This window comes from Oryctolagus cuniculus, chromosome 5 (assembly GCF_964237555.1).
Source record: "Oryctolagus cuniculus chromosome 5, mOryCun1.1, whole genome shotgun sequence".
NCBI lineage: Eukaryota > Metazoa > Chordata > Mammalia > Lagomorpha > Leporidae > Oryctolagus > Oryctolagus cuniculus.
In genome coordinates this window covers 124114311-124136924 of record NC_091436.1, presented here as the reverse complement: position 1 = coordinate 124136924, position 22614 = coordinate 124114311, and the positions used below count along the sequence as shown (strand labels likewise).

The 22614-nt window shown below is 40.2% G+C and overlaps 1 protein-coding gene across 2 annotated transcripts; it reads left to right on the top strand.

Moving 5' to 3' along the window:
- The first annotated feature begins 3757 nt into the window (after positions 1-3757).
- On the top strand, positions 3758-20412 carry ENPP4 (ectonucleotide pyrophosphatase/phosphodiesterase 4). Of its 2 annotated transcripts, none has more exons than XM_008263001.4 (4): positions 3758-4010; positions 13050-13908; positions 15226-15396; positions 16966-20412. In XM_008263001.4, exons 2-4 carry the CDS (start codon positions 13083-13085, stop codon positions 17328-17330), a joined length of 1362 nt encoding a protein of 453 aa, XP_008261223.1. In that variant the 5' UTR covers positions 3758-4010; positions 13050-13082; the 3' UTR covers positions 17331-20412. The 2 variants fall into 2 exon arrangements, with proteins under 2 accessions (XP_008261223.1, XP_051711618.1); XM_051855658.2 differs by lacking the exon at positions 16966-20412 and adding an exon at positions 16127-16957 and having other exon boundaries at positions 3785-4010.
- Positions 20413-22614: the final 2202 nt, after the last annotated feature.

The window sequence follows — 22614 nt, the reverse complement described above, 5'->3', positions numbered from 1 at the left end:
AACTTTTTAGTTTAAGTTTTGTGAGAAGCTGAGCAGTGGACAGGAATTGTTTCTGTTTGGGCACAGTGGCTTTGTACTGAAACCTTTTTCCTGTAACTCTAACCTATGATTTATTCCTGCCAGTAATGCATTACATGTGACAATTATTTTAAGAAAGAAATGATTGCATAAAGAGTGGTATTTTTAATTTTTAAAAATATTTTAAAATATTTTGGCTTAAAATATTTAGTGTTAATGAACAAATGCTAAATCTTGAGTCTAGTTCATGGAAGAAAAAGAAACTATTTCTGGCAAACTGCTTCCAAATATGACATTACCTTTGAGACAAAGACTCTACTTGTGTTTAGTTTTTGTGAATTTAACCAAGTCAGTTCTCTCTGGGGCACAATGCTCATTCTATCTCTAACACAAACTGGGTTTGATGGCTTTCCATATTTTAAGATATATATAAAATTCTCTTTCCAAAAGCTGAGCTGAAAGAATATTATAAATGAATGTGCTAATTTTGCCTTCTTGAATACAACACTATATATGACTAAAAGCCACACAGGAAATGAAGATTTTATATATTTTTTGTTGTTAAATTCCAATTGGAAGTCTGGTGAACTTGATAGTGAACTTCATAGCATCTACTCCATCTCTCTCCCACTTAGGATAAAAGTGCAGTTTGGGAGAGAAACCTCAGCTCAGGGTGTTGACTGAATTATCTTCTGATAATTACATATCATTTGTTGGTTTGAATTTGGACATATGACATAATTCTAGCTAAAGTGATTAAAGGAGACGTTGCTGGAAGATTCTGAGAAAGGGGGGAAACTGTAAGTCATTTCTTTCATGCAGTTGATGTGGAAAAGAATCCTATGGTTCCTGTTGCTACTGGTAATTATCTTTATCACCAAAGTCTGAAGCCAACTCTGTGAAAGGCTGAGTAGAAAGTTAGAAAGAACTCATCTAGTACATGGTGACATTGCTGAGCTGCTAATTCAACCAGTCCTGAAGTCTGCTCTACATCTAGGTTTACTGTTCCACACGATGATATTTAATCCCACCTGAAAATAGTATTTCAATTGATTCTGAAACAGTATAGATAAGAGGATAACAGAAGTTTGGCACCAGCACATCCTTGTATGTCACTTTGTTTCTCTAGTCTTGACCACGATGTCTTTTGGAGGAGGAGACAAGACTGCACAACACTCCTTGGCATGACCCAGCCACACAGTTGGTGGCAATGGATAAAGGCAGCTCTTCTTTTCTGCTGACCACCCACTGCTGTCTTCACTACCCATATGACCTGTATGGAACTCAATTTTTTCTACTCTTCAAACAGTCATGCACTTAGTAAATGAACAAATAAGATATGCATAAACATATCCTTAAATGGTGTGAATATAAGTTCTACTAATTCAGGGCATGACATAAATTCCCTGTTGAACTTGGGTTTACCCTGGCTATGGGTCAAACTGGGGAACACTCTTCTATTCATATTTGATAGTAATCGCTAGCACTTACCATTTGCCAGATACTTGGCTCAGTACTCAACTTACTTTATTTGCTTTATTTAACCATAACCCTAAGGGCATGGCAATGTAACAGGGCCTGTTTTGCAGGTGAGGGAATGGATACTAAGAGAAGTTCAGACATTGGCCTACAATTGCTCAGCTAATAAGCGGCAGAGGGGGTGTTCAAAGCCTGATAGATTCTAGAGTTTAAGCTATATTGCCTCTACCAACTCTACTAGTTTTGAGAGCTCATGGATCTAAGATACTGAAATTCACCAATGCACAGGCTAGTTTAGAGGCTCAAAAGTAGAATTAACTAATCTAGACACAAAGTAATAACCAACAGAATACATCCAGCCTCACCGTGTCTCCCTAGTTGCTCCCAGACTCTTGGTAATGGCTTTATGCCGTAAATCAGACCAATGGACCCAAGCACCAGTGCCATCCTTCACCAACTTCCCACATGCATTAGTAGGGAGCTGGATCAGAAGCAGAGTAACCAGGACTTGAACCAGCACTCATATGAGATGCAACCCTTGCAGGTGGTGGTTGAACCCATGTAGCCACAAAACCAGCCCCAGCTATTAAATTCTTAACACCTGAAGATATTACTTAATTCCTTTAATTATACATTTTTGAGCATGCTGGAGATACAATCTTTTTCTTTTATGATTTATTCACTTATTTGAAAGGCAGAGTTACAGAAACAGACAGAAAGAGAAAGAGAAAGAGAGAGAGAGAGAATCTTCCATCTGCTATTTCACTCCCCAAATGGCCACAGAGGCCAAAGCTGGGCCAATCAGAAGTCAGGAGCCAGGAGCTTCTTCTGGGTCTCCCATGTAGGTACAGGGGCCCAAGGACTTGGTCAATTTTCCTCTGCTTTTCTAGGCTCATTAGCAGGAGCTGGATTGGAGGTGGAGCAGCCAGGATTCAATATCCCCATAAAGGATGGTGGTGCTACAAGTGGCAGCTTTACTGGTTATGCCACAGCTCCATCCCCTGGAGACAAAATCTTAAGAAAGAATGAAAATAGCCTACTGGAGCCTGCAATTTAACAGGGACAATGAGCTTGGAGTACCTTGAAACTTTCCATTCAATTCAGTAATGAATCAGTCAGTACTTCTATGCCAGGTTCTGTGTTTGGCAGTGTAGCTACCAAGAGAAAAATGATACCATCTCTCTTTGCCAAGTGTGCCTGGGCAACCCAATATTAACAAGCAAATCTACTGTTGGGTAATTTCTTTTCAGTCTGTTTCAAGTTATATTATGTGACTATTTGACTAATCTTCCACCTGAAATTGTGGGGTCAACCTCACAAATGCACCTGTCAAAAAAGTGCCCATTTCTCAACTGCATTGAAAGGAAAAATTACAACAAATGTACAGATCTTAATTGGCTTTTGTTTGCAAATGATTACAAATGAATGTTAGAGTGGCCTGGGCAGAGGAGTTTGTGGCTTTATAGACAGAAAAGGGCTGAGAAAATCAGAAACAGAACCAAAAGTGGATTGACTGTTTCACTTTCCTTGTAGAGGTGAAAGCAGAGGAGACTTCTCTACCATGCTGTCTTAAAGTAGCCTGTTTGAGGATCTCTCCCTCTCTCTCCACTTTGGAAAGTGAGCTACACGAATTGTGTGTCCGGCTTGGTGGCATGAGACTTCAGCAGAAGTTACACCATTTTGGTTTCTTCATTCAAGTTACTCCATTTTGTTGGGCCTAGCACAGCTGCTCTCTCCAAACCAGCGGCCTCCTAAAATTTTTATTTGACAGTTACAAGCCATTCCTAGTTCCTTGCTGCGGAGACTGTTTCTTTCAACCTCACTACATAGACAGGTGCTCACTGCTCCAGGAAGTTAGATTGCTTTGGTGGCTGCAGTGGCATTCGCTCACAGGAACGGAAGTTTCTCTAGATTTGTGCCAGACCCTGGTGCAGCCAAAATTGATTTCTCCTGCTTGTACCTAGGCTATCAGGCGCACATTAAGGGCAACTGGGAGTGGTGGTAGGCTATGGACTTGGCAATCGCCAGGGGCCTTTCCGGGACTGACTTGTTTTCAGGTCCCTGAAGGGCACTCCGACCTAGGATGATAAGAAAGGGGTGTGGTGGGAGAGAGGAACAAACGTTTTGTCCCAGGTCCACTTCAGCTGCACCAAGACACCTGTCTCCAGGTGGTGCTTGAATCCAACCAATAGGAAGGGGAGTTACATTCAACGCTAGCTCCGGCATCCAATCCAAAGAAATGTCTCAAACTCCTCCGCCGGAGGCCCGACCCGACCGCTCCAGGCCTGTTCCGCAGGCTCACGCCCAGCAGCCGCGCACACTCGGAGCGCCTACTGCAGCCGAAGGTGGGGGCTGTTAACCGCGGCGTGCGCGCCCGCTACTGCGCAGGCGCCCCAGGAAGAGCCCTGCTCCTCTCTCTCTCTCTCTCTGGCTGAGGTCCCCCTCTCGGCAAGTACCCATGAGAGCGGGGTTCCGGTAGCGGCGGGTTCCGCGCCAGAAAGAAGCGGCGGCGGGTGAGTGTGAGCCTCTTGCACCTTGCATTCTGAGAGGGAAAGGCCACTTTCTCCCCAGTCCAGCGGGGGTCTTGGAACTAGAGATGGAGAGACCCTCCCACTCCGCCCCGCCCTGCGCGTCCCGCTCTGCAGGTGCCCTGAGGCGGGGGCGGGGGCGTCCTCCGACGGACCCGAGGGACCCGGGACACCCGGGGGCGGTGGGCTGGTGTGGGGTGGGGGCGGCGAGGGAAGAGGTGGGTGTGCGATTGAGGAGGCCGACTGTGGCTCGCAGGGTGTCGGGGAAGCGGGCGGACCAGCCGTGGAGGGGGCGGAGGTGGGCCGGGGATGACAACGACGGGCCCTGGGCGGATGCCAGCCCGGGCGGGGTGGCCCGGTGCCAGCGCCCGGCCGGGAAAACGCTTGGTTTTCAAGGAACGCCATCAAGGCACGGGCACGCGTTTGTGTGACTATTAGGGTCTGTGTGAATCATGGGTGAGTGTACACCTGGCGTTTGAAAACGGACCTTCTAGGAATCGCGCAAACCAAACAGTAAGACACCACCGAAGTGGGTTGGACCGGCAGCATCCGGTAGTGAGCGCGTCACAGTTTTTTCCTCGGCACAGGGACCCTGCAGATAAGAGCGGTCCATTTACAGAAGAGGACAGTGAGGCGCAGGGAGGCCCAGGCACGGGTCCCAGACCGTGCAGCCAGCGACACACACACACACACACACACACACAATCGGGTTTATATCAGGTCTGACCCTAGAAACGCCTCGCTTACCCCGAGACCAGTCTTTCCTTGCTTTCCAATTAGTTAGGAAGCATCGTTGGAAAGAAATTTTGATGAAAACAGGGAGTACTTGGGGGGAGGGTGTTTTACCACGGAGAAAGGAAGTGTGCTGGTATTGAAGATGCTAGAAGACTGTGTGCTAGAAAACTGGAGAATAATTAGCATCCTGGGACTTTTTAAACAGTATTTTTTAGGGAGGCATTTCCCTCTACCTCTCCCCCTTAGACCGTTAAGACAGTAACTGATAATGATCTAAAGGTAGCCAGCTAAGTTGTCTGTGTACATAGAAAGGGAGGCTGTGGAGAAGCCGGCTGAGCGATTCATTGTGGTTGAGCAGATGACGTGTTAGTGGTGACCAGCAGCGTTCACCAAGTCGCAGAGGACGCAAAGGCTCTTTTGTCTCCTGACTTGAAGACTACCTTGTACTCCCACTTTCCCCTTGGGATGTTGGGATGGAGTCCAGAGGGGTGTGCTTTTTTTTTTCTCCTTCCTTTCTCCAATATTTGTTTTTTGGTGGGGAAAATTATAGAATTTCTCCTGATATATTTGTAACATAAGTTTCATTCCTTGAAAAACTCGATTTGCATTCCCTAGAAACTACCTGAGAACTTCTCCCTGGTGGTTTGTTTATAGCTTAGTATTTCCTGTTAACAAAACAGAATGTGGTAGATGTAAATCCAGGAACTGCTAATGACAGATGTTCTAGCAGGAGAAGTTCTGTTAATTAATAGTTTGGCATTTGTTACAAGACTGGTTAACTTGCTGTTCCTGGACTTGTAAATTCGTTGAGGACATGAAATTGCCAAGAGCACGGTAGTGTTACTAATTGCTTTGTGAACTCATCCAGGCAGCTTCCTCGTATGTAAAAAGAGATTAAACTAAATTATCCATATTATTTTATTAAACATTTATTTATTTGAAAGTCAGAGTTATGGAGAGAGAGGAAGGCGGAGGTCTTCTATGCGCTGGTTCACTCCTATCGTGCCTGTCAGCGTTTTTTCTGGTATGACGGCTTTGTCACTGTCATGAGTAAAGGTAGTTTTAATGCCCTTTTCTGTAAGCATTTTGCTTCCACATTTTACACACAAGGAAACTGAAGCTGGAAGTTAGATCTGCCCAAGATTGCCTGTCAATTAAGTGTGAGCTCAAGTTCTGAGATCTTTCTAACTTCAGTGTTCGTATTCTTTCCACTTTGCACTGTTAAACTGGAGGGCAAGGGCTGGGGCCCTTGGATCCTCGCAGTGTGACAAGAGGTAACTGAACCCCAGGATTAACAGCGTGTGGTCCATGAGCATCCTTTTTACTGAAGATTGGAAGAAGAAAGATGTTGATTTGTAGTTTGTAGGAGGGGGGCAGACATGGTGTTTGTTCTGATTTGCATATGGGAAGTGGTGTTGAAACTTTTTCACATTAGTACACTTACATCTGTATTATGAAATCAATTCACATAATTTTTTTTGTTAAAGTGAAATATTTTTTTGTGGCATGGCAGTGAAGATTACAACTTTACTTTCCTCTGCTCTATTTTAAAAAATAATTTTATTGAGCTAGAATTCAGATACCATTCAGTTCATTTGTTTGATGAGTATGCTTTTATTGAGTGTTCCAAGCATCTACATGATGAGTATGAAGGAATTTTTGTCACCACAAAAAGAAACATCAGACCCATTGGCTTTTATTGTCCATTTTTCCCCAGTCCCAAGCCCTACCATTATGCTTTCTGACCCCACAGTTTTGCCTATTGTAGGCATTTCATCTCAATGGAATTATAAATAGATGATTTTTTTGTGTTATGTAGCATGGTATTTCAAGGCATTTATCAATACTTCATTGCTTTTTATTGCCAAATATTCCATTTTATAGATATGCCACATTTTATTTATCCATTTTTTAGCTGGCTGACATTTGAGTTTTGACTTCTTGACTGTTGCAAATAGTGCTGCGGTGAACATTTGTGGACCACTTTTTGTGTGAACATATGTTTTCATTTTTAGCAGATATCTAGTATTAGAATTTCCAAGTCATGTGATAACTCTTATATTTTACCTTTTGAAGAAGTGGCAGAATGAAAAGTGGCTGTACCATTTTACATTCTCATTAGCAGTTTATAAAAGTTCAGATTTCTCTGTATATTCACCAACACTTATTACCTGGTGGGTTTTTAAAAAAAAATATTATTTACTCACCCATTGAGTGCAAAGTGGTATCTCATTGTGATTTTGATTTGCATTTCCCTGATGACTGGTGATGCTGAGCAACTTCTCTTGTGTTGATTTGTATCTGTGGAGAAATGTCTTCTCAGATCTTTTGCTCATTTTTTTTAAAGATTATTTATTTATTTATCTGAAAGTCAGAGTTACACAGAGAGAGGCAGAGAGAGAGAGAGAGAGGTCTTCCATCCGATGGTTCCCTCCCCAGTTGGACACAATGGCCAGAGCTGTGCCCATCCGAAGCCAGGAGCTTCTTCCAGGTCTCTCACGCGGGTGCAGTGGTGCAAGGACTTGGGCCATCTTCTACTGCTTTCCCAGGCCATAGCAGAGAGCTGGATTGGAATTGGAGCAGCTGGGTCTCAAACCGGTGTCCATATGGGATGCTGGCACTTTAGGCCATGCTGTTAACCTGCTCTGCCCCAGCGCCAGTCCCCCTTTGCTCATTTTTAAATAGAAGTATTCAACATTATTATTAAATTGTAACAATTCTTTATATAATCTAGATACATGATTTTCATCTCCCATTCTGTGGCTTATCTTTTCATTTTCTTGATGGTGTTCATTCAAGCACAAAATTTTTTAATTTTGAGGAAACTCATTTATTTCTCTCTTTTTAATCTTTTGTGCTATTTGTCGCTCCCCCTCTTCGTGGAGGAACGACACAGGACCCTGCGCTGTTCTTTCGTCTGCTCGGCCCTCCCCGGGTTTGCTGCTGGTTCTTCCTGGGTTGGCTACCGACCCTTCCACCTCCGTGGAAGGGCGGTTCCCCCAGCCACTTTCCCCACTTCCGCGGGGGAGCGGCACACCGCCAGCCGGCTGGCTCTCTCGGGGGCTGCACAGGTGTTCCTTCAGATAGATGTTCCCCTTAGATGTTCCTGGTGCATGTTGTCTCTCTCCTCCTTTATAGTCCTCTTCCACCAATCCCAACTCTGCTACCCACACACCGAGTACGCTGCTCTCCTCCAATCAGGACTAGGTCCTACAGTTTATTGGTTGAACTGGAGGCAGCTGTGTAGCTGTTGCTCCCTTCTCAGCGCCATATTGTGGGAGAGCAGATGCATAGAATAAGTCTTAATTCCAGTAACTTAGTCTAGTCCGAGTTGCTCCCAGTTGCTCCCCACACTATTGGTTTAGTATCTAAGAAAGATTTGCCTAACCCAAAGTTATAAAGATTTACCCCTATATTTTCTTCTAAGACCTTTATAGTTTTAGCTCTTAATTTAGGCCAGCGATAAATTTGGAGTGATTTTTTGTGTGTGGTACCAGATTGAGAGAGGGGTCCAAATTCATTTGTTTGGTTTCCAGTTGTCCCAACAACATTTGTTGAATTGCCTTGACACCCCTCTACTCTTAGAGCTAACCAAATTGGAAAAGTTTCAGACATACTGTGTATTATATTGAGTTAATATTAAGCACAATGTTACAGAAAAGTTTTGGTGTTAGAGAACAAAGTTGATTGAAGTGTTAAAAGGCTGTCTTTCTGATTCATCATTTTGATCATTTATGCCTTTTATTTGTAAAATATAAAGCCTTTGTTTCCTGGTGTGTGTGTGTGTGTGTGTGTGTGTACATGTGAATTTTTTTTTAATCTCCTGAGAAAGGGTGTTTAAGCAAGACTTCATGTGCAGGTAGTAAATTTATGAGGTTTTGAAAACAAAATGTTACTGAAGAGGTAATGTAGGTCACCTACAAGTCAGCAAGATGAGTGATTCTTATGTCTTACGTATTATAATAAATTTCAGATTATGACAGTGAAGTATGGTGAATGGTAATTAAAGTTGGCAGTTATTTTTGTAACTGTTTCACAGTAATTTACATTCAGGTTTGGCCTAGTTATTGGAAGGGCTTGAAATCAAGATGAAGTTTTTGACTTTTTGTGTAGATGAGGTGGGGGCCGGCGCCGCGACTCACTAGGCTAATCCTCCACCTTGCGGCGCCGGCACAGCGGGTTCTAGTCCCGGTCATGGCGCCGGATTCTGTCCCGGTTGCCCCTCTTCCAGGCCAGCTCTCTGCTGTGGCCAGGGAGTGCAGTGGAGGATGGCCCAAGTGCTTGGGTCCTGTACCCCATGGGAGACCAGGAGAAGCACCTGGCTCCTGCCATCGGATCAGCGCGATGCGCCGGCCGTAGCGCGCCGGCCGCGGTGGCCATTGGAGGATGAACCAACGGCAAAAGGAAGACCTTTCTCTCTGTCTCTCTCTCTCACTGTCCACTCTGCCTGTCAAAAAAAACAAACAACAAAAAAAAAAAAACAAAAAAAAAAAAGGTGAGGTGGGGAGCAGGGTGGACATTTGAACATTCCTTTTTTACTGGGGCAGTACCACGAACAGTTATGTCTAGGAATTAAGTTGCTGGCAGATGTTGGGGGAGAATGAAGATGGTTGAGGTAAGAAGATGAATTAAGAAACAAAAGTGCTCTGGGATGGGAAGAGTTGACTTAAGTACAGCAGCAGTGGAGATGGATAACAGTGGGTAGATGTTAAAATACAGGCTCCTGGCCTCTACTCTGAATTAGAATCTCAAATATGTAGAGATTGAATGGCTGCACATTAACAAGCTCCCTTCAGTGATTCTTGTGTCACATTAGGTGATTTATTTATTTATTTATTTATTTTAGATTTATTTATTTATTTGAAAGAGTTACACAGAGAGAGGAGAGGCAGAGAGAGAGAGATCTTCCATCCGATGGTTCACTCCCCAGTTGGCCACAATGGCCGGAGCTGTGCTGATCTGAAGCCAGGAGCCGGGAGCTTCTTCTGAGTCTCCCACGCGGGTGCAGGGGCCCAAGAACTGGGGCCATCTTCTACTGCTATCCCAGGCCATAGCAGAGAGCTGGATCGGAAGTGGAGCACCCTGGTCTCAAACTGGCACCCATATGGGATGCCGGCGCTTCAGGCCAGGGTGCTAACCCACTGCGCCGGCCCCACATTAGGTGGTTTAAAGGTAGAATTGACTAGACTGGTGGGGTCAGAAGATCTCTCTGTGATTGAGAGAATAATGAGCTGTTTTAAAGGATTAGGGAACTGGGACTGGCATTGTAGCTCAGCAGGTTAAGCCACTGCCTGCAATGCCGGCATCCCACATGGATACCAGCTCGTAATTTCAGCTGCTCCACTTCTGACGCAGCTCCTGATGTTCCTTGGAAAGCAGTAGAAGATGACCCAAGGAGTTGGGCCCCTGCTGTCCGCATGGTAGATCTAGATGAAGCTCCTGGCTCTTGACTTCAACCTGATCCAGCCCATTATCTCCATTTGGGGATTAAGCCAGCAGATGGAAGATTTCTCTTCTCTGTCTCTCCCTCTCTTTCTGTAACTCTGACTTTCAAACAAATACATATTATCAATCAACAGATTAGGGAACTAAGGGTGAAGATTTGGAGGCATGGAGAATGCATTCATCCTGACATATTGGTTTAGACTTGACAGCAGAATAATTTATACAGTGGGATTGCTGGAGAAAAGAATCGTTACTTGGGGATAGAGCCAGGGCAGCAAATAAAAATAACCTTATGAATATCTTTTTCCCCCTTGAGGAGATGGTTTACACTGATTTGCTGTTTTAAGTCTACTATGTTGTTGGAAATAAATATTGGGTATGAGAAAGAAGCTATACACAGAGAGAAACCAGTTACTCATCCCTGCATACTCTTGACACAAATCCTAACTTTTCTGGAACCTAGAGCAGCAGCCCACATAATATTGTTGTCTGACCAAATCCACTGAAGACTTCTGAGGAAGGAGTTAAATTGTGCATAAATGCTGTGTCAAGGGGCACAAAATGCTGAATGAAAAATGCAGTGTACTGTCTAGATTCCCTGTAGCTGAAAATGCTGAGCCATGACTGGTGCTGTGCCTATGGAAGTATGTCTTTACTGCTTATTAAGATTGTTACTGTGTCCTTGGAGAGGTGGTTTGATTTTGTTATTTGGCACTGTTTTTGGTTTGTTGATTGGTACCAGCAACAGATCTTCCACATGACAGGGCAGTTTGTCTACAGTTAAAATGGTGGGGATTTTCCAGACCTAACAATTCTCAAAAATAGGATTCTGTCTTTGGTCTTCAAAATTTAAGTCACTGTTTTTTTTAGAAGGTCACAGCTTCAAACAATATATGTTTTTAAAGATTTATTTATTTATTTGAAAGGTAGTTACAGAGAGAGAGAGAGAGAGAAATAAAGACAGACTGAGAGTTCTTCCAAATGTTCACTCCCCAACTGGTCACAGTGGCCAGAATTGGGGAGGCTGAAGCCAGGAGCCAAGAGCTTCATCAGGGTCTCCCCCATGTGGGTCCAGGGGTCCAGGTACTTGGGCCATCTTCTGCTGCTTTCCAAGGCATATTAGCAGGGAGCTGGATAGGAAGCAGAACATCTGGGACTCCAACCGGCGGCACCCATATGGGATGCTGGCGTTGCAGGTGGCGCTTAACCCATTATGCCAAGGCCCCCTCAAACAACACAGATCGTCTAGTTGGTATGTTTGAAATAAAGTCTCTACCTTGAAGTAATTGCAGTCTAGTTTGGAGAAAGAATTCACATTAAATTACTTGTGAATCTGATGAACATATTGATCTTATGCTCACCACTGCTTAAGATGTGTACCCCTATGGCCATGCCATGGTCTTCTTACCGTAAAATAGTGAATTTAGTCACCTCACTCTGGCTACCACCTCACATCTTTGCATCTTTCTCTGAAAGTGACTCTTAAAACATCAATTCTCTGACTTCCTCAGAACCTCTAGTCCAGAACCCTCTTTACTTTGCACATATCTATCAGTTTCAGCTTAGATACTGCAGCTCAAACTTCAGCCACTCCTTAGCGCCTTCACGTTAATCTGTCTTCAGATTCTGGTAGGATCTCCAGTCCAGGGAGAATCAGCTGCCTGTTTTGTTCATGCCGGTGCCAGGGTCATTTAGTAGGGAAAACAGTGTTGCTCTGAAAAGTCTTGATGCTGTCTGTGAGCATGGCTGGTAAGCCCTGCTGTTTCCTCATATGCCCCCATTCTCTGTAATGGCTGTTTCAGGTATTCTCTGTGTCCCTCTGACCTCTGCAGCACCCTACTCTCTCACAGTAATTAACAGTACTTCCAATTACACAGAGAAGGCAACTTCACGTCCAGGTTCAAACCTGTTAGCTGGTCTAGCTTTGGTTCCTTCTCTCGTGTCACAAGGAAGAGGCATGCTACCACTCCACAGTGGATCATTCTACTTAAATCACATATCCTGTTTCTCTAGAGACACAGAAAACATAAGGCAGGGAGATTTATTATGAGAAAAACTATTTTGGTAGTTAATGGGTTATTTTTTGGAAGGTCAAAAAATAAAGAACAGCTTTGAGGCTGAGTATCAGGAAGAATAGTTATGTCTTTGATTGTAAAGGAGAAGTTGAAGAAGAGTGTGGTGGTAAGACTCATTTCAACAGCTGTGGAGTTTCTTCAGCAGTTGCTGTGGCATTCAAGTGCCAGTAGGCTTGGTCTGTTTGTTAGTCAACCTTGTGTGAATATTGGGGCAGACAAACTGAAGAGGTACCTTTTTCTCAAATAGCATCTTTCTCACTTCCATTTTGTATGCCAGTGCTTTTCAGTAAGAACTAGGTTATACCAATATGTTAGAATTTCCAGCAATGGATGAAAGTGCTAACTATGGGTTAGCATTCATTAATCTAGAAAAATAATCTTCTTCTCTAGAGCCTCTGAAAGCTTGGCATTATTTGTGTTTTGTACAAAAGAATCTTTTTTGTTTTTACATCTAAGTCTTCAGGATAATTTCTGTTGTTGTAGATGAATAAGGCAGCCAGACAGCCATATAAGACTTACAGAAGACTGTAAGACTGGCCCGTTTCACGTTCAGAGCATGAAGGGTGGGGCAGGACATATACAAGTGGGAATTTGATAACTTTAGCCTTAATCAGTTCTTTAAAAATAAGCATTATTTAAGTTACCATAGGTAAAACTGGAATACAAAAGATTTATAAATGTTGGTTCTTTTTGCCAGTTGGCTAAACTTCTGAAACCTAATCAAAATCAAATAGTATTACTGTCTGTGAATTGTGATTCTATGTTTCAGGGACTCTGGTTGCTGTCCTTCAGCGTGTTCAGTATGAAGTTACTGGTAGTGCTTGTGTTTTATGGACTTATAACTGGTTGCAGAGGCAACTCTTCCTACACTTTGCCACCCAAGCTACTCCTTGTGTCCTTTGATGGCTTTAGAGCTGACTATCTGCAGAACTATGAATTTCCTCATCTTCAGAATTTTATCAAAGAGGGTGTCTTGGTGGAACATGTTAAAAATGTTTTTATCACAAAAACATTTCCAAACCATTATAGTATTGTAACCGGCTTGTATGAAGAAAGCCATGGAATTGTGGCTAATTCCATGTATGATGTTGTCACAAAGAAACATTTTTCTGACTCTAATGACAAGGATCCTTTTTGGTGGAATGAAGCAGTACCCATTTGGGTGACCAATCAGCTTCAGGAAAACAGATCCAGCGCTGCCGCTATGTGGCCTGGTACCGATGTACCCATTCACAATGTCACACCTTCTTATTTTATGAATTATAATTCTTCAGTGTCATTTGAAGAGAGACTAAATTATATTACCATGTGGCTAAGCCATTCAAACCCACCAGTCACCTTTGCAACACTCTACTGGGAAGAACCAGATGCAAGTGGCCACAAATACGGACCTGAAGATAAAGAAAACATGCGCAAGGTGTTGAAAGAAGTAGATGATCATATTGGTGCTCTAGTTCAGAAACTCAAGTTAGTAGGGTTGTGGGAAAATCTTAATGTGATTATTACAAGTGATCATGGGATGACCCAGTGTTCTCAGAAAAGACTGATAAACTTGGATCTTTGCCTCGATCGTTCAAACTACACTCTTATAGATTTGACCCCAGTTGCTGCAATACTTCCCAAGATAAGTAAGTAAACTTTTTAGCCAATTGAATATTACTGTTTGAATTGGACACTTGCTTGAGGAGGGAGGGGTGTATAAAATAGTTGAGTTCTTGCTGTGATTCAGGACCCACATACTCATGGTTACTTGGGGTAGGATTTCTGAAGCCTTCATAAAGATCATGGAAGATGAGTATTATAAAACAGTTCTGCCTGAATTTCACCAAGATAAATTTGTCTTTTAATTCCATCTTTTTAAAAAGTATTTATTTTTTATTTTTATTTGAAAGTCAGAATTAGAGAGAAAGAGAGACTGAGAGAGAGATCTTCCATTTGCTGGTTCATTCCCCAAATGGCTCTAATGGCCAGGGCTGGGCCAGGCCAAAGCCAGGAATCAGGAGTTTCATTGGGATCTCCCATGTGGGTGCAGGGGCTTAAACACTTGGGCCATCTTCTGCTGCTTTCCCAGGTGCATTAGCAGAGAGCTGGATCAGAAGTGTAGCAGTCAGGACTGGAACCGGCACTCATATGGGATGCCAATGCTGCAATGCCTAACCTACTGTGTGATAGCGCAGGGCCCTTAATTCCATCTTTCCACAAACTTTTTGAAATACCCTTGTGTTTTTTCTCCCTTAATTTACAAGCTTGGAGCAGTAGTCTTACAGTTTAGGTCAAAGTGATTATTTCTGTGTTTTTTGTTATGTTTTTTAATTAATGAGGAAAAGGAAATTTTATACGTGAAAAACCTTACATTTTAAAGATCTGCCTTTATTTATTTGAAAGGCAGAGTGAAAGAGAGGGGCAAAGATCTTCCATTTACTGGTTCATTGCCCAAATGCCTGCAACACCTGTGTTTCTTATGTGGGTGAGAGGGACCCAAGTACTTGGGCCTTCCCTGCTGTGTACTGAACCAGCATTTCGATATGGGATGCAGGTGACCTAAGAGGTAGCTTAACCCATTGCACCACAGTGCCTGCCCCAAGTTGACATTTTAGTGAGCTATACCTTTCTTCTGCCAATGGCCGAATTATTAATTAGTATTCATAGTAATATGTAATTAGTTTATATTTACTTAGGAAACTAGACAGGAAAATTGTCCCCTTTCTATAAAAGTACACTAGGATACAGAATGAAAAAGAGAAGGGAATGCTTGTGAAGAGGAGTGTGTATCAATATCAGTTCCCAACATTGTCACATAATTGATATTGCTCTATTTTACAGAATCAAGAATGGTTTTAATAGATGATGTTCAGAATTTATTTCCTGTTATTCTAGTTGGGTATATTTTTTCCTTATCAGCCAACCGTGACTTTTTTCCTTTTTGCTTTTCCTTTTGCTTCCAGATAAAACAGAGGCTTACAACAAACTGAAAAACTGTAGTACTAACATGAATGTTTATCTCAAAGAAGATATTCCTAACAGATTTTATTACCAACATAATGATCGAATTCAGCCTATTATTTTGGTTGCTGATGAAGGCTGGACATTTGTGTTAAATACATCATTATCAAAATGTAAGTATTTATTTGGAGTATCTCTTTTGCAGCCTAGGATGAATTACATGTTATGACTGTTCTGTTGAGAGGGTACTTTAATTCAGAGATGCTCATTCCATATGATTTCTTCAGTTTTTGTCTAGATCATTCTCAGGTCTTCGTGCAGATTAGGATGGATAATTTTAACGGTGAAGGAGTAGTTTCACTTTCTTACTGAAACTGCAGTGACTATCAGTAATTTTTGTGATTGGTTCTCTTAATTTGTAGAAAGTAAAAGAGAAGTAAAGAAAGTGAAAGGGGAGAGAAAATTCCTTTTTTTTTTGTCTTTTAAAAAATCTGAGTAACTCAGACTTTTCCTAATGATGAAATAATTTTCTCAAATGCTTCAGCTGTTTAGAACACTGGGCATAAACCAGAAAGTAAACAAACAGCCCAACAGGTAAATAAAATGGATGTACCAATCTGTCCTAAAACTGAAAAAACGTATAGGAACATGTTCCAGGGATTGCCTCAGCTGAAGCTTATTTGTGCCTGTTTCACATCCAATTTGTATACTTTGAGAAAAATTTGATTTTGTAGTCTATTGCAAGGGGTAAGCCAACTTTTTCTCCAAAGGGCCCAGACTTTGTGGACCAGCAAATTCCTTATCTCAGCTCCTCAGCTCTGCTTTTGTATTGTGAATGCAGCTATGGATGATTTGTAAATAAAGGAAGTGGTGTGTGTCACTGAAACTCTGTTTACAAAACAGGTGGAGGCCATATTTGGCCATGGGCTGTAGTTTGCAGATCCCTGATCTGTAGCAATCCAGAAGCATCAGGCAAGAATAAGAAATTTGAAGGGTCAGTGGAGTTCATATATTATTTCTATTTATGCTATTTTAAGTACTCATTGTCAAAAACCTGGAAAATACAGGGTAGTGTGGAAAAAAGGTATTGGAAATATATATCAGAGATCATTACATGTTTTCCTTGAGTCACACTTTACTGGAGTTGTAAGTGGAAGTCATGTGGTTAGACTTCACATTGAATACAAGAATCCCTAGTGTAAGATTCTCACTCATCTGCCCTCGCTGAGATTGAGGTGTTTGTTAACTGTCAGCAAACCAGTCATAGGTCACCCTATTTCTTATCACAGGAGCAATTCGGGTAGGTGGGGTTGGAGATTTGCTGCTTCCCTATTCACTGCTTTCCTTACTTCTGCTCTCCCCTAGCTGTACAGAACCCTCTGCCAGACGCACTCTTTTCTGTCACTGGCACTGTTTGCAGTGATCTTTGTGCAAACAGTGCTGGAGGTCAGAGTAAGTGAGGCGAGGTCTGACAGATAAGTGGATCAGGTTGGGAAGCAGCCCAAGGCTGTGACAGATTGGGAAAAGGGGCGTATGTATGTGAAACAGGGAACATGGCTGAGTTGTGGGAAAATAGAAATTTTTAATTCTGGCTCTGAAAGGTTCAACTAACCAGAATCTTACTGAATGCGAATTAGACTGACAAAAATCTAGTGCAATCTAGTGTGTTTATATTAGAAACAAGTTGTTTTGTAATTAGAAAGGCTGGTCTTATTTACTAATGTCGTTTTGTTCTTTTTCAGTAGGTGACCATGGTTACGATAATTCTTTGCCTAGTATGCATCCGTTTCTAGCTGCCCACGGTCCTGCATTTCACAAAGGCCACAAGCACAGCACAATTGACATTGTGGATATTTATCCAATGATGTGTCACATCCTGGGAGTAAAGCCACATCCCAATAATGGAACCTTTGGTCATACTAAGTGCTTATTAGTTGACCAGTGGTGCATTAATCTCCCAGAAGCCATTGGAATTGTGATTGGTGCACTCTTGGTGTTAACTACTCTTACATGTCTCATAATAATCATGCAGAACAGATTCTCTGTACCACAGCCATTTTCCCGACTTCAGCTACAAGAAGATGATGATGACCCTTTAATTGAGTAACCAGTGCTGGGGTTTATACAAAGAGTTTGTTAATCATAAAACTAAGGATACATCCATGTAATACTCTTACAACCATGGAAAAGTATACTTTGGAAGACGATTTTGTCCAAGCATGCTGAAATTATTTTGTTTCATTTTTCCTTGTGTTTTGTTTTTGTCCATTAGCCAACATGACCCTGACCATAGTAAAAGTGCAAATAAATCATTAGTTGGCACCATCTATTTCTGTAACTAGAAATAGCTTTTGAGAAAAATGCTCCCTATGCCTTTTTTTTTTTGGAGTAAAGATATGATACATCTTTTAAGTGAAACATACCAAAATTTAATAGGCATGTTTTTCTAATAAATTTATATATTTATAAATGAAACATCAGAAATCTTTATGCAATTTGTGGATTTTGTGTATCAGGGAGGGAAAGTTTGCTATATTTTTATATTTATCTTTAATTAGTCTGTACCTCAAGTAAATCCTTAATGTAAGAAATTTTCTAGTTTTTAATAAAATTGGTTAGCCAGACAGAAAAGATCTAAGATACAAAGAATTTATTTTAAAGAAAAGTGTTAAGAAACAAAAACAAAGACCGTGTGATATAAAGCCTGTGTTTTCACCATTGTCTTTGTTAAGACCCTTAGGCTGGTGAAATCTCAAAAGTTATATTTTTAAAAATTATTGCTATTAAGATTAGCAGTCAGTTATTGGTATTTATTCTTAATGCCTTGTGTAAGTTACTGTGGGGTGTGTGTGTGTTTGCATGTAAGGGTGTGTAAATGTTAGTATGTTATGGGTCTTACAGAAGCAGATCAAAGGGGACTGGACTGTAGCCAGGCTTCTGCATTGCCCTAGGATATAGCTCTCAAGAAAGGTTATGTTTTGCATTTCATATTTGTTTACTTTCTTCTCACAAGTTAAAATGATAATGTTTAACAACTTGTTATTTTTGGTTGCCATTTTTAACCTTTTCATGCTATTTATTGTGACCTGAGATATTCAAGTGCTGTAGAAACATTCATGGCCTGAATACAAATCTTATTTTGATTGGGTCAAAATCATGAAGAGAGATTTTTATATTTACCTTTGGGACTTTATGCCTTACTTTTTGGACAATAATTAAGAAACTTAATTCTCTCTCTGTATCCTTCTCTCTCTCTGTAACTCTGCCTTTCAAATAAATAAAATAACTCTTTAAAAAAAGGAAAGAAAACTTAAAATGGCATTTAACATTTTCCCATCTTTTATACCATTCGTATATGTTAAGTGGTAGAGTAGCCATGGTGCTGTCTCTGTTTTTTTCTCTTAAATTTGGATAATGGAAATACTCACTCTGCTCATATCTTTCCACATGTGTTTTCAGAGCCAGAGATTTGTTGTGAAAGAAGAACTGTCATCTTGCCCTTATTAGGTTGTACCTTTTAATAATCAAAATTAGAATGAAGAAACTGGTAGTGGCAGACTGGCTTGTATCCACTGTGGGGAGAAATTGGATTTGAGAACCATTTACCAGGCTCTGATGTGAGAAACTTATATTAATAGTGTGGTATTTAAAATGCTAACAATGTAAAGTAAATGGTAACTTACATAGATATGAATCTGATTTTTCAAGTACAATAAATATACAGCCCAGTTACATGTTGGCTATGTGTGATGATAAAACTAACAGTGGTGCCTATCACCAAACATATAAGCCTCCTACGGGGTCACTGCTAACTTCCTGAGCCTGGTATTTGGTGCCTGTTGTATCTGAAGTTTCTAAGAAGCATTTCCATACCCTGCATGAGTAATTCATACTCTTGGTCATAAGTTTACTGTATAAAGAACAGCATAATAAATAAATGAAATACAAACAGACTGATTTTACTTTTTGATAGATTATATTTTTGCTTACTTTTCTTCATATAAAACAGTTATTCTAAAGGTTAATAGCTTATCTAAATGAAATAATAGGAAATGCCCTTTCCATTTTAATTTCTATTAAAGAATAGAACTGTTGCATTTGAAACTTTTTTCTTACATAGTGGACCTGTCTAAAATAGAATATTGACCTGTCTAAAATAGAATATTTTGTACTTGTTGACTAGAACTTCGTTCTTGCAATGGTGTGTTAGCTTGATAGCTATCTATGAATTTCAGAAGTATGGCATCCAATCAGTGAGTGAGTTTTATAGAGGATGGAATAGGAAAAGATTTCTTGTTAGACCTTAACCCTACCAACAAGACTTTTAACTATTTACCTTGTTTTTCATTCCATTCTCTAAATATTAGATTTAATTTTACATTAGGTATTTTTTAAAGTGTATGTTGGTGGGATAAGAAGAATAGTATTTATTTAATCAAAGATAACTATAAATTGTATTGAACTTTGTGTTAATTCATTTGTATATTTAAAAAAATCATCACTGTTAAAATCAAGGATCCTGTAGAACACTGAGAAAATCTTGTAGTAAAGTTAGCCTTGTACAGTTTGAAATGTATTTTGTTAAATAATTAAGTGACATGCTGCTGTGTTTTCTGAGTGGTTGAAAGTATTTGACTCTAGGAAACATTAATTGTTTATGACAACAATATGCAAATATAATAGGAAAGTTATGAGTTTTTGGTTACTTCAGAGTAAGTACATTTACTTATAACTTTGGGACAGTTGTGTTACTGCTAATCTATAAGTTATTCTTCTAAACAGCAACACAATATTTCAATGCCCTATGCAGTGGGCTTTGTGTTATTATGCTGTTAGGCTTGGAATAAGAATCTACAGATAAATTCTTGAAAGAGTAAAGGAGTTTATCATTTTGGGTATCTCCTTCTCTTTTGCCCATCTTTTGTAAGCTTTAAAGATGTTTGTATTTATATTAATTCCTTTTATTCGGAGGATTTTACTTCATTGTTAATATATAAAATTACAAATGAAAGACAAAGATGAGATATAATAGGTATATTTATTGTTACTTTTTAAAGTAGTACATAAATAACATGAATGTGCTTTAGAGAAATTCATATGTAGTGCCTTAAGTTAAAAAATATATTTTGACTACTTTGATTGTATAATATTGTTGCTTATGATTAAAACATTTATGTGATTAAAATTTACCAAAGCATTCTTATTGTGATTATTAAATATAAAGAGCAATATCATTGATTATTTTTAATTTGTCACCTTCCTGCAAAATACACATTTTGTGGTAGGATGTATTGTCATGATTTAATATTATTGCAAAATCTTTCAGAGTCATTCATTATAGTTTTTTTTTCTTCAAAAAAACAGGTATAAGTTCATAACATTTACTCAGATTTAAAACAGTGAATAATATAATTCCAGCATTAAAAAGAAAGACAAAGTATATTTTGCAGAACCTTGAAAACTATCACTTAGTGGCTTATTGTAGAAGGGAAGTTACTGGTTACAAAGCAGTAGTGATGAAGGGAGGGTGGTTATAGTACATAGCCATAGGCATTTAATGTCTCAGCCAATTGAATGTAAATTAAATTAGAGTTCCCTCTGCTAGAGTGGTGATTAATTCATTTCCTGTTTTTCATAACAGTGAACACTACTGTGAACCATGGGAAAATGAAATGAAAGATAACTATGGAAAGAGAGTTCTTTGAAATTGAACAAATTACTTGTATGTACTCTCCAGTGGGCAATTTAAACAGCTGTAAAAACCCTTGCTTGAGAGAGTATGTGAGAATTCAAATAATCTGATTGATTCTTGGAGTCCTTTATGCCTGTGTGTGTGTGTGTATAAAAACGTGTGCAGATGGTTTTAAGGGTTGAAACTAGTAGTCCCCTGACTCATGTCCAATGATCAGAATGACTTGGGAGGCAAAGGCGGAATCTGCACCCAAAGAGCAAGCCAATCTTCTGTGCAGGCCTTGTTTTTCCACATCTTTGATGTCTGACACCGAACCTAATCTCTCACTGATGGGTTGGTGGTGGTGGTTTGTAGATGCATAGGTGTCTCCAGTACAAATCTCCCTCTTGTGTTAAAAGTCTGAATTACAAGTTGCTTAATGAGCATGCTTTTCATACCTACTATGCTTTACTTCACTTTCAGAGACTGGAATGGTAGAAAGGGAAAGGACCAATAGAAATTAGCCCCCAAACAAACACAGACACATATTTTACAAAGAGATTTTGTCAGGCAGTAATACTGATTTACAGTTGTTTAAATTTTCTACTGAAAAGAGTGAATATATATATATATATATGTATTTTTTATACCCCTTATTTCTGTTAAGGCTTCCCCTAATTTTTTCCCCCTTCTAGGAAGAATTCTGTAGGAATTCTTTTCCCATTAATGGCATACTGTGTAATTCAAACCAGCCCTCTTGCTGAAGGCAGAAAAATCTGTAAAAAATGTAAGATTTGATTTGTGCCCAGGCATTGAGAAAATCCCGGGGAAGTGAAGAGTGAGGGGCAAAGATTCAGAAGAAGGAAGAAACCTAAATGTGAGCTCCAAATGGCATCTGAATTCTGGAAGAGGGAGATTGGAGGCTAACCTAATCAAAGAGGTAGAGTGGGGCGAGCTGATGGAGACAAAGCACATGTTTAAGAAAAAAGATATTTAAAAAATCGTAAGAGTCTGTGTTATACTCTTTGCAACAAATAAATTTCAAAATAAATGTGAAATGAAGAATTTCCAATGGAAATATTGAAAAAGCTTATATCCAGTAGGGCAAGGAAACTAAAACAGACCAATATCTTTAAAAATTTTTTTTAAAATTTATGTGACTGTTTAAGGTATACAACATGATGTTACAGGATACATAAAGTAGTAGTAAAATTATTTTTATAGTGAAGCAAATTAATAATATCTATCATTTCTTATAGTTATCCATACCAGTTTTTGTAATTAAAAAAATACACTGTGGTGTAATGCATAAAGCTGCTGTCTGCAGTGCTGGCATCCTATATGGGTGCCAGTTTGAGACCTGACTTGCTCCACTTCTGATCCAGCTCTCTGCTATGGCAAAAGTCCTTGGGCCCTTGCATCTGTGTGGGAGACCCAGAAAAGGTCCTGGCTCCTGGCTTTGGGTCAGCCCAGCGCTGGCCGTTGTGGCTATTTGGGGAGTGAGCCAGTGCATGGAAGGCCTCTCTCTGCCTCTGCCTCTCTGTAACTCTGCCTTTCAAATATATAAATAAATTTTTTTTAAAAAGTATATTGGAAAAGTTGGTAAACTATTGTACAAAAAAAATCAGGCCCCAAAAATGAATAATCCTTTTTTAGTGCCTCTTTATTCAATTTGAATATCAATGTTATATTTATTTCATACAACTAATGTTCTAGGAAA